This window comes from Sinocyclocheilus anshuiensis, unplaced genomic scaffold, assembly GCF_001515605.1.
Source record: "Sinocyclocheilus anshuiensis isolate Anshui unplaced genomic scaffold, SAMN03320099.WGS_v1.1 scaffold944, whole genome shotgun sequence".
NCBI classification, from domain to species: Eukaryota; Metazoa; Chordata; class Actinopteri; order Cypriniformes; family Cyprinidae; genus Sinocyclocheilus; species Sinocyclocheilus anshuiensis.
Window position 1 is genome coordinate 2,330,206 of NW_015549559.1, and position 12,523 is coordinate 2,342,728.

The 12,523-nt window shown below is 39.1% G+C and overlaps 1 protein-coding gene across 2 annotated transcripts in view; it reads left to right on the forward strand.

Moving 5' to 3' along the window:
* Window positions 1-11,128, forward strand: part of LOC107657130 (low-density lipoprotein receptor-related protein 3-like) — a 29,358-nt gene extending 18,230 nt beyond the window's left edge. For both annotated transcript variants that reach the window (XM_016445151.1, XM_016445150.1), the window contains exons 4-9: window positions 3,343-3,548; window positions 5,064-5,458; window positions 5,540-5,761; window positions 7,411-7,883; window positions 8,887-9,019; window positions 9,429-11,128. In XM_016445151.1, coding sequence (XP_016300637.1) covers window positions 3,343-3,548; window positions 5,064-5,458; window positions 5,540-5,761; window positions 7,411-7,883; window positions 8,887-9,019; window positions 9,429-10,274 — 2,275 coding nt within the window. In that variant the 3' untranslated portion in view covers window positions 10,275-11,128. The remainder of the gene's footprint in view (window positions 1-3,342; window positions 3,549-5,063; window positions 5,459-5,539; window positions 5,762-7,410; window positions 7,884-8,886; window positions 9,020-9,428) is intronic.
* Window positions 11,129-12,523: the final 1,395 nt, after the last annotated feature.

The window sequence follows — 12,523 nt, forward strand, 5'->3', positions numbered from 1 at the left end:
CTGTGTGCTGTCTGTTTATGCCATTTGTCTGCTGTTACTGTCATTCTCTACAGTATGTTGTTCTTTGTTGTCACTGTCTGTCTGTTGGGTTTTTCCTACCTCTACTCCTCCCAGTCTCTGCTTGGCCTACCGTAGCATCCTTCCTCACAGCACTGGTATTGGAAAACCAGGGGTCTCTGGCTGTACTGATTCCAGCAAAATCCTAGTTAATTAACACAGTATAGGATGTAAACATTACAGCAAAATATTTTCTCACTGACTGCTCTCAACATTGGAATACACATGAATACAAACAAGTAATAATAGCAAAAAAGGGAATAGAATATATAGCAAAAACTATAAATAGTAGCAGTAGTAAATCCTTTTTGATATACAATTATTTGTGAATTAAAGCATGCTGAAGTGTTGCTAATATGTGCTGCATGTGCATTTGTGTGTGTGTGTGTGTGTGTGTGTGTGATGTAAAGTGCGTGTGTGAGTGTGATCTCTCTCTCTCTCTCTGTGTGTGACACAGGCTCCTCCTATCCTAAGAGTTAATTAATAGTTAATTAGACAGTAACAGGCTCGTTAACACTTAAGTTAACCAATTATCACGAAGCAATGACATTTTAAAATATACTGGGGTTCTATCGCATCATATGACCCCTTTAATACAATGTAGGCTACTGTCAAAAAAAAAAAAAACAGGCGCTAACTGGCAGAAGTAGTGTGAAAATGACTTGTGCTAGCTGTATTTTCTGTTTTCTTCTTACCACTGCGGCACAAACTGTCCTCCACTGCAGCAGCCGAATTTAAACCTTTTGAAAAGAGTTCGGTTAATTTTACGCATTTAGCAGCGTTGGACTTCAGCCCTTTTTTTCCCTTTCTCAAAGTTTTTCTGCACCACCTTTCCTTTTTTACAGTCCATTATCTAGCTTTTACTGAAAATTAGCTTGTGCTGCAATGACGTGGGACCAGGCGGCCGGCCGTGGCCGACTGGGCAAAATGCTTAACATTTAATTATTATTAACATTATTATTATTATAACTATAGAGAAATCGTGCAAGCGATAAAAACCCGTCCTATGCGCTGTTGGCCTGTAAAAACAATTTTATTTATATATATTTAGAAAAAATCTGACCGGCCCACATTAAACAAAATGGTCCGGCCCCTCTGGCATTTGCCAGAATTGCCAGATGGCCAATCCGCCCCTGTCACTGAATATAAGACATTGTTGCAGTGCAGCACTGGCCTGATAGCGGAAGTGACAGTTCTGCCAACTGGCCCAAAACTTTCTGGCACTGGCCTCAGGCCGTCAGATCATCCTTATCATTGTGACCTGTCTAAAATATTCAGAAGCTTTGCATAATGTCCAGTTGATTGACAGCAAAAGGAGATTTAAATGTCTGTATTTTAATGACTATTTATACTGTGATAGTGCAGTTTAATAATTTAATAATGAAGTAAAAATAATTTTATCGTATAAATTCAAATAGATTCTGCGGTTATTGGGTCACACAGTATTAATGGGTGAAAGTCATATCTCTGCATTCTGATGAATGAACTCTCACCATCTGCTTTTATAAAGTGATTATTCTTGCTTAATGGGTAAAATATTTGTGATATCATATTTCAGCCATAATTCAGCTCACAAACATAAAATTTATAGGTGAAATCTGTTTAGGAACCCCTGAACATGTTTTGCTACTCAAATGGTCATGACACATCTTACTACTAAATTATTGTAAAGCAAACTCTGTTTAAGCAGCGATATTTGGGAAGTATTTAGGAAAAAGAGAGATAAGAAAGAGAACAGAGAAATAGATGTGTAATGTTGTCAAGTTATTGGCTGCAAATAGCCCATTCTTCTGTAATGGTACTGGATGCTGATTTTTATCTCTTGCTCTTGAGTATTTGTGTGAGTGTGTGTGTGTGTGTGTGTACTCTGATAGTACTCTGTAATCTGTATAATGTGATGATAGTTCCACTGCAAATATTCTCTCTCTGTTGCTTATGGTCTCCCACTCCTTTTATATCACTGAAATGTTGTTATAGGGTCATTCCTATTATGTAGAAAAATGAATATTATTGTGTAATTGCATGTCTTCCGCGTACCACAGTCAGCAGAAGTGAGAAAAAAGTGTTTATTACGTTTGAGATATGGATATTTATCTTACAAAAACACATGGATTCGCTACAGGAGGCCTTTATTCACCCCCCGGAGCCGTGTGAGGCACGTTTTATTATGAATGCAAGGCAAGGCAAGTTTATTTATATAGCACATTTCATGGCAGAGGGAGTCAATGGGGCTGTAGTCATTTGGAGATAAGGCTAGGTTAATCTGGGTATCATCTGCATAGGTGTGATAGGCAATTTGGTTCTTTCTCGTTTGAATTATTTGAATAATTTGATATATTGAAATATTTATGAATTTATTCATAAATTATTTTATGAAATAATGCGCGCACTTTATTTCACGTCTTCTGAACTGTTGTTGACAACCAACACCCGCTTACCCCCATTGTAATGCTTGGAGGGGCCAGGACAATTTTTAATATAACGCCGATTGTATTCATCTGAAAGAAGAAAGTCACATACACCTAGGATGCTTCGAGGGTGAGTAAAACACAGGCTAATTTTTATTTTTGGGTGAACTAACCCTTTAAGGAGGTATCACAAAAGCAACCACAATGGATTTCACAGGAAATGCTATGATATTGATTAAAACAATTTTCCAAAGGAAAAAGATTAAGAAGCACCTGTAATATTTCTTAATACACTAATATTTTTTATTTTAGTGACATGGCAAAAATGGCTCAAATCATCCCATTTAATCAAAGCGAAAAATTCACTGCTGCTTTGTTGTGATAATATAAAACTGCAGATTTCATATGATAATTTATATAAAAATGTGATCTTTACAATTGTTTAATATCTTAATATCTAGAGATTAAACTATGCTGCAAAGAAAAAAAATTATTTTCACTCTCTTCTTTTGTTTAATTCTTTTAATAATTTCCAATTTACTGCTTACCTTTTACACAAACAGAACTGCATATTGTCACAGCAGAAGTGGTTGCAAATGTAACCTTGAAAAGAAAATGAAAAAGACACATAAAAGGGTCACATAAGGAGAAGAGAAGAAAGCAGAGCTCGGCTATGCTTGGAAAAAAGTTGTTGTATTATGTTAATTTGACGTTTTATTTTAATCTTAATCTTTTTATCAATTTACTGTGCCTCTGACATTTCATTTGATGATACTGTTCTAGAATTTTTATGTAGTATACACTATTATACAGTGGAAGTGCTGAAACAGCAGAGATTCCAGCCCATGCATTAAGCACCATGTGTTGCTGTGTCCAGTTTTCACAGCTTTGAAGTGGAGGACATGGGGGACTGCAGGGGCGACTGGCTGCTGCTCGGCCCCACATGGAAAGCTGAGTATCGGTTCTGTGGCTCTGTTCTTCCTCCTCCCTTCATCTCGTCCAGAGGACAGGTCTGGGTCTACTTCCACTCTCAGGCTAACAGCTCTGGACAGGCACAAGGCTTCAGACTATCTTACATACGAGGTGAATGAACTTAGAGTGTGCGTATGTTCCATTAGAGCTCATTCTGCTCTTTTGTGTTTTACAGTAAAAGTGGTTAATACTTGTGCTCCATATTCCAAGTCTTCTAATAATGGTAACTGTGTGAAAATGTAAGACATTTTCTATCATTTTCCCTACTGCCAATACAAATTTCATTTTTGTTTGTAAGCATTCAAACCTGGTGCCTCACAGTGTGTCAGATGTCATTGGTTATTGTGACTCGTAAGCAATTGTCATGCAACAAGTTTTAAATGCAGACAATCCTAGGCTAGCGTTCAGAAGTTTGGGGTCACTATGATTTTTAAAATGTTTTTAAAAGTGCTCACAAAGGTTGCAATTATTTGATCAAAATAACAGTAAAAACTGTAATATTGTGAAATATCATTAAATATTACACAGGAATATCACTATGTGACGGCAAAGCTGAATTTTCAGCATCATTACTCCAGTCTTCAGTGTCACATGATCCTTCGGAAATCATTTTAATATACTGATTTCTCTGCTCAAGAAACATTTATTGTCAATGTTGAAAACAGTTGTGCTTCTTAATACTTTTTTTTTTTTGTGGAAATCTTTACTGTTTTAATACAACCTTGCTGAATAAAAGTATCAAAACAAAATTTAATAATAAAAAAAAAATCTTACTGACCCCACTTTTGAACAGTATTGTACAATCTGTCATTCCAGTGAGTCAGTTAATTAGTTAATTCTAATTAGTTAATTAATGAAAATTAACTAATTAATTAGTTAATTTCGTGTTCTATGGTTTAATATCCATTGATTGGGCATATTTTTATCATACTTTATGCATTTCCTTTTGAGTTGCAATTTTTCATCAGATTTAGTTGTGTTCCTACATTAGAGAGACGCTAAATTACAGAGACTGTTGTCGTGGCATATAGATTTACCGTAAGCACAGATTGACCAGGCGATTGCAGGCTTAGCAGATCAATAGTATGGCCATAGAGCCGTGATGAAATGCTAATGCTTTGCAGCACTTGTTACATAATGCGCATATTTGGATTGCACTAGTGTCGGTGTGTATTAGACAGATCTCCACTGATGATTATTTAGTTAGATCTAACTTTTTTTGGTTAAAAATGATCCGAAATCAATATTTGAGCAAGTACATAACCATCCAGTGTTCAAAACTATCACCTTACTTTAGCCCGATTCACAACGGTTAGCTTATAATAATGTTTTCTAATTTACAGAGATGGCGACAAAGAAGCAAAACTTACGGACTGCAGCTTTAACTCCACGGGGTATGTGTAAATGTCACTGAGTGTGTGTGCGTGAGGAGTGAAATGCTGTGTTTGTGCGATTTCCTCAGAGGTGCAGTTCAATCAATAATACTGAACGGCTGTGTTTGTTAAGCTGTCACCAGGCAAACACCATCTGCAGAGTGGGTAGATTTGGTTGGCTTATTTCAGCAAACCGTCAGTGTTTACGTGTGCAAAAGACTGTCTTTGTCTCTGTCTGTTTTTTACTCATTAGGTTGCCTGGGTCAGAGTAGTTGTGAGAACGATGAATATTTATGTGGAAATGGTAAGTGCGTTCCACGTTCCTGGCGCTGTAATGGATTGGACGAGTGTGGAGACAATACAGACGAAAGGAGCTGTGCTGCCCAACCAACACCCGGCCGGGTCAGTCTGTGTCCGCCTGGTACCTTGCAGTGCTCTGATATCCAATCTACCCGCTGTCTGCCAGTGTCTCTGCGCTGTAATGGAGCCCGGGACTGTCCCGACGGATCCGACGAGGCCCACTGTCCCGACACATCCTGTGGAAAACGCTTAGTCAACTTCTACGGGACATTTGCCTCACCTGATTTTTTCCGTCCAAACAGGAGCGCTGGCACAGATCTTCACTGCACATGGTTCCTAGACACACAAGTATGATAAGAACCTCATTTATTCTCACTTTAGGTTGCATTAAATCACTTACAGCGTTCTGCTTGGCTGTTCTTGCTTCAGGACCCAAAGCCACTGGTGCTGCAGGTGGACCTACAGCTGGGTGTGGGAGACTCTGTCCGTGTTTACGATGGATTGGGAGAGCGTGCGGAACATCTTCTGCAGAGTCTCTCTCACCATAATAACCATAGACGAGCCTTGCTGGAGTCGTCCCAGGGACAGATGAGCGTCTTCTACCACGCTAAACCAAACAGCCCTGGACACGGATTCAACGCCACCTACCAGGTCTCACATTCTTGGTGATGCTAATGAGAGTTTGTACATTTCCCGGTGATAACTTATGCTCTCCATTTTGCATTGGCATTGTGTGTTTTGGTTGAATACTTTGCATCAGTACAGTGTAAAACTGTCTTTTAGCATATTGTTAAAAGCTTGTTTTTCTTTATACTGTGTATGAAGATATCATTAAGTTCTTCCTGGTCTTTATGTCTTAACAAGTTTGATTAAAAAAAAATGAAAGAATATAATATACAATATACACACATTATATTTATTTAGTGACAGTAGAGACAGTTATGTAAAAAAAAAATATTTCAAATAAATGCTGTTCTTTTGAACTTTCTGTAAATTAAAGAATTCTGTAAAAAGTGTATCACAATTTCCACAAGAATATTAAGCAGGATGGCCAATTCAATGCAAATTCAGCTTTTCCATCACAGGAAGAAATTGAAATATATACTTTTTTTAAGTAGGGGAGAGGGGGGTGAGTTGAGCCCTTGGGAATAATCACTTTTGATCTAAAATAAACTGCTTTCAAAATATGGCTTTCCAAAAAAAAAATAAATAAATAAAAAAAGACACTGGGTTAGGCTCCAGCTCCCCGCAACCCTAATAAGGACAAAGAGGTTTGGATAATAGAATGGATGGAAGGATGACTTTTTAAATTATTTCAAAATTTCAAACCAAAGTTCAATTAAAATAAATAAATAAAAACTGACTGCACTTGACCTTACAGAACTGGGATAATAGTACTCAACATCACACTTATAAATGTTGCAGGGAAATACAATTTCATAAAACTTCAATGGCCAATTTTCATAAACAAGGCCTATTTAAAATTTTCAGAACAAAATCAAGTTCAAAACAGGAAAATCAAAAATGTTTCGTTAATGAAATTAAAATTAATGAAATATAATGTAGAATTACAGTACAATTATACTTTAGGTTGTGAAGAAGGGGTGAGCTACTGGTTCTACTTACCCCAGGACTTTTAACTTAAATTAAACTTCTATCATCCAGCAGTTTAGAGCTAACATCATGCTAACAGTATAGCCTCATATTATAACTTCCTAAACCACAAACACGTGTGATATTTTTTCAGATTTTTTTTTTATTTAAATGTTGTTACCAATTATTCCATGGGCCTCTCTCCATCATAGGGTGAGTCAAATTGATAACTCTTCATATATTTGTGGTTACATTGTAACAGTTGTCACATTTAGATCAAATAAATGCATTCCTGGTGAGTGTAAGAGACTTCTTTCAAAAACAGAAAAAAATCTTACTGACCCTGAACTTTGAAAGACCCTGGTGAGTGTAAGAGACTTCTTTGAAAAAAAAAAAAAAAAATCTTACTGACCCTGAAGTAAAAAATGTTCTTGTCTTGTTGATTCACTGTGGAATGAATCAACAAGACAAGGTATTTTAGGAGGTTTACATCATTCATTCATTCATCCATCATTCACCGAAGCATAACTGACAAAAACAACTCTGCAAGTAACCTACAGTTTTATGTTTCAAACAAAGTTCCACAGTGGAGGTTTAACTATATACCCACAAGCAAAACTGAAGTAATCTGTACTCACTACAGTTTATGATTAGGATTGATATTCTGTGATGCTAATAATGTTTAACCTCCGTCCATCTCTCTGCAGGTTAAGGGGTACTGCTTTCCAGGTGAGCATCCATGTGGCACAGTCGAGGGCTGTTATTCGGAGCTGCAGCGCTGTGATGGCTTCTGGCACTGCCCAGGGGGACGAGATGAGGAGGACTGCCCACTGTGCCAGCCAGGAGAGTATCCCTGCGAGGGTGGCAGTGGAGCGTGTTACTCGGCTTCTGAGAGGTGTAACAACCAGAAGAAGTGCCCCGATGGCTCAGATGAGAAAAACTGCTTTGATTGCCAGCCTGGAAACTTCCACTGTGGAACCAACCTGTGCATCTTTGAGACATGGCGCTGTGATGGGCAGGAGGACTGTCTCGACGGCAGTGATGAAAGAGACTGTCTTGCATCCGTGCCCAGGAAGGTGATCACAGCGGCTCTGATTGGCAGCTTGGTCTGTGGGTTGCTGCTGGTCATTGCACTGGGTTGTGCCTTTAAACTCTACTCGCTCAGGACAAGAGAGTACAGGTGAGGTCACTTCCATCTTCTTCCTGCCTGCATTTAAAGGAACACTCCACTATTTTCCAAAATAGGCTTTATTTTCCAAAGTTAAACAGTTGAGTTTTACCGTTTTCGAATCCATTCAGCCGATCTCCGGGTCTGGCGGTAGCACTTTTAGCTGTAGCTTAGCATAGATAATTGAATCTGATTAGACCGTTAGCATCTCGCTCAAAAATGACCAAAGAGTTTCGATATTTTTCGATATTTTATATAGGAAAAATATAGAAACTCTTTGGTCATTTTTGAGCGAGATGTATATATATGTCTTAACCCATTGGCAAATCATTTTTTTCTCACTAAGTTGTGTTGTTTTTGCTTAAAACAAGTAAAAAAAAATTTGTTTTTAATTTGTGAAAGAAGTATCTTATGCTTACCAAGGCTGAATTTATTTAATCAAAAACACAGTAAAAACAATAATATTGTTAAATAATATTACAATTTAGCTTAACTGCTTTCTTTTTTAGTGTATTTTTTTTATTTATTTCAAAAGAGATTTTAAGATTAAGATTTTGTCTAATTCTTAATATATCTTTTGTCTTTAGACAAAACAAATCAAAACAAAATGTTAAGAAAATGAAAGATGTTATTTTATTTTCTGTATCGTGTCAGTCTTTATCTTTTCTTTCTTTTTTATTTGTAACTTGCCTTATTTTCTGCTAAATGGATTATATCCCAATGAGATAAAGAAAGAAAACATGAGAAGGCAGATGCTCTGGGAGGTGATGCACAGTTTTTCTCCAGTTAACCTTGTAAAGACAAAGCAGCACCCAAAATACCCTTGATTCATCAAACAGTCAAAGTACTGCTGGTTAAGTAACAGCTCTTGGAGATTCTCAAGAGATATCCTGCCTGAATGTGTTCAGCAGCTTCCCTTTTTAAAAAGCCATTGTTTTATCTTACAATTTTAACCGGCATCAGTCAGCAACTTTATAAAACAGCCTTTTTTTTTTATGTTCCCCTTTCTCACTAGAGCTTTTGAAACCCAGATGACCCGACTAGAGGCGGAGTTTGTTCAGAGGGAGGCTCCACCCTCCTATGGTCAGCTGATAGCTCAAGGTCTCATTCCTCCAGTGGATGACTTCCCAGTTTACAACCCAACACAGGTATGTGAATATGACATTGAATTTGATTTGAGGTAGCAAATAGGATTGCGATTCAAATTTGAAATTAAGGAAGTACGAATAAAATGGAAATGAAACTGTTGTCGCATTAGCGAAAATTCAGCAAAATTCTGTGGCCAAAAACAGGTGTGTTTTCCATAGCCAATAGTGTAGCAATGAACGTAGCACTTCTCACACAGAAGTCACTTTAAAACCAGTCAACATTCTATTGGTCAATGCAGTGAATTTACGTGAACACCTTGAACACAAGCAAAATCTGTGTGGGGAACTTTTTCGCCCTCATGAGAAAATTCCCAATTCCTATTGAAATTACAGGATTTCGCTTGCAAAATTATGCAGGGCAATGGTAAATGTGACTGGACCTCTTTTTTTCCATACATGTCTCTCTCAGGCTTCTGTTCTGCATAATCTCCGTTCAGCTATGCGGAGGCAGATTCGTCGTCACTGTTCTCGTCGTTCCTCGTCACGCCGGAGACTTGGTCGTCTGTGGAATCGCCTGTTCCATCGTGGCTCTCGGTTACGGGGTCAGATACCTCTCCTCACGCCTCCAGGCCACACGCACACAAACCCCGATCTGAGCCTCCACAGCTACAACACAACGGACGATGGCATTGAGGTGTCATGTGAGAGTGTGGGACAGACTCCGCCATCCTGTTCGACGGTGGCGCTGGGACTGGCTCTGCAGGCTCACACTGAGGCCCTCTGCCTACCTGACAGACAGTCTCTGTCCTCTCCTCTCTCCCTGCCCTCCCCTACCTCACCCCGCTCCACCTCTGACACTCTGGAAGACGAAGATGATGAAGATGACAGAGGATCAGAGTGGATGAGAATGAAATCCAAACAGGGCATTTCCCCAAAACATAAAGATGATGACAGTCCTCCTGGACCCCCCGATAGCCCCAAACGCAGCACAAGCCAGTCGAGATCCTCCAGACGGCTGGTGCAGGAACTGGCTGCAGAGCTCAGAGGAGTCTCTCTCCTGCGCTACACCTCTGTGGGCATCTCACCGCTTTCCTCCCCCGAGTCACCGACGTCCTCCAGTGGTCAGTCTGAGGAGCAGAGAAGCTTTCCTACATTCAGAAAACCACATATGAACGCACACACAGACTCGCTCACAGATGCTCACGGACACGCCAGGAAATCTTCAGAAACAGAAGAGGTTCCTGGTGACAGTGTCAGGCTTTGCAGACTCACAACTAGCGAGGAAGAGGATGATGAGATTCTGTTAGTGCACTGAGAAGCCTTTATCACCCTCCCTGTTCTGATTTTTGTGCCAACGGAGTGAGCCTTACTAGGTTCAACCTACAGCCTTCCATACAGAGTCATAAAGTACAGTATGTTTACATGTGCAGTTATGATCGAGTTTTTTGCATTGTCAAGCTACAGTCTTTATAAGTATACATGACACAGTGCATACGCAAATATTTGAAGGATTAAATACATGTTGAGCACCACCTCTGTAACAACGGCAGGGCCAGTTGTAGTCTGATTAACATGTATACATGCTGGATGAAATCAAGCTATAATTACATATGAGTCTGTTAGTGCAGTGGTTCCCAAACATTTTCTGTCGGGCCCCCCTTTTGTAGAGAATAATATTTTCAAGCCCCAACCCCCCCTTTTTTTGGGAAAGTCTCTTATAATATTGTGAAATATTTTAACATATAGGCTACTGTATTCCTGTGATCAAAGCTGGGGGGGATGGTCATGCTTGATTAGATAATCTCACAGTTCAGCTCCTGCATTCAATATGATTGTTCACTTGCTAGAAATCACCTAAAACCCTTATGAATGTGGCTATAACACAAAAGGACTGAGCATAAATACTTTCCCAAATGGAATACCATTATTACACAGAACTTAATTAGCCTGAATCTCTGCTTTTTATCAGTAACATTCTGTCATGACCTTCGGAAGCTCTGAAAAGGCCTCAGAGATCTCCTCTCACCTCCCCAACGCCTTATAAGAGATTCACTGTGTCGCCTGCTGAGGGAAATATTCCTGCACTCATTTCATTTTTATCAGAACCAGCCAGAATGTTTGAATGTTGGCTGTGTTCTGCATTAACAGATTTTAACCTCTTATATTGTACATACACTACCGTTCAAAAGGTTGAGGTTGTTTTGTTTTTTTTGGAAGTTGAAGTTTTTGAAAGAAGTCCTTTATGCTCACCAAGGCTGAATTTATTTTGTTCAAAAATACAGTAAAAACAGTAATATTGTGAAATATTATTACAATTTAAAATAACTGTTTTCTATTTTAATATATTTTAAAATGTAATTTATTTCTGTGATGTCAAAGCTGATTTTTCAGCAGCCTTTACGCCAGTCTTCAGTTTCTTTTTGTCAGTTGTGCTGCTTAATATTTTGTGGAAACTGTGAGTTAATGCATTCTTGCTAAATAAAATAATTGATTTCTTTAAAAAATGTGCTGACCCCAAACCTTTGAACAGTGGTGTACAATTTTATACCCCTGGACTACTGGAGCTGTTTGCTGATTTAGTGATGATCTGTATCGGCTTTTTTGTATTTAAAGGTGGGGTAAGCGATTTTTCAAAAACACTTTAGAAAACTGATTCGGGCCGACTAGCAAAACAAACTTGTAGCCAATCAGCAGTAAGGGGCGTGTCTACTCATGATGTGGAGGAGAGAGCGTTCAGTGCACACTGCACAGGACAGACATTAGCAGCGGAGAGACAGAAAGATAGAGATGGCGTATAAAAAAACAAAAGAGGAAACGTCTGCGGAACAAAAGAAGGCTTAAGGCAAGAATTAGGACCCGTGTAAATATCGGATCAGCTTTCCAGCGCTGGAGAGAACTCAAGGAGCGGAAGGCCTGCGATCAGCCACCGAGGTTACTTTGTTTCTTCTCGATAGGTGAGTAACACCGTGTCTGCGCCGCAACAGCTAAAGTCTGTCTAGTACACTGGACGCGACAAAGCGACCGGTGAAAATCATTTGAAATTTGTGTCTACGTCATGAATAGAACGCAGCAGCAGTTTTCTGTCGGGGATTTGTCGTGTTGTGCTGCGCCGCATCAAGTGTAGACCATAGATATGTATATATATATATATCTATGGTGTAGACAGCATCACTGATTATAATGAGTTCCATAGTATTTTGTTGCGCCACTCCACTCGCGTCCGGTATAACATTGGTTTTGCTTTGTTTCACAGAACTAATCGTTGCCTGGGTTGCGTACGTATGTGTGGGGCGGAGCTATCAAAATAGGGGCGAGACCCTTTTTGGGTAGGGGCGTGTTTGTTTTGGGGATTTCAAATGTCAACATTGGCTACGAGAAATCACTTACCCCACCTTTAAGGTTTGTTTTGTTAGTCTGGCTACCAGACTGTAATATCATGGCAGGTCCACCATTGACATAAATTAATGTTAAGAAGCATTTTCCCCATGTAAAAGACAGTGAGTGTTTCTTGAAGGGAAGCAGAACTCAGGAAATGTATAATGGTTCATGAGAGAGAAGCAATTA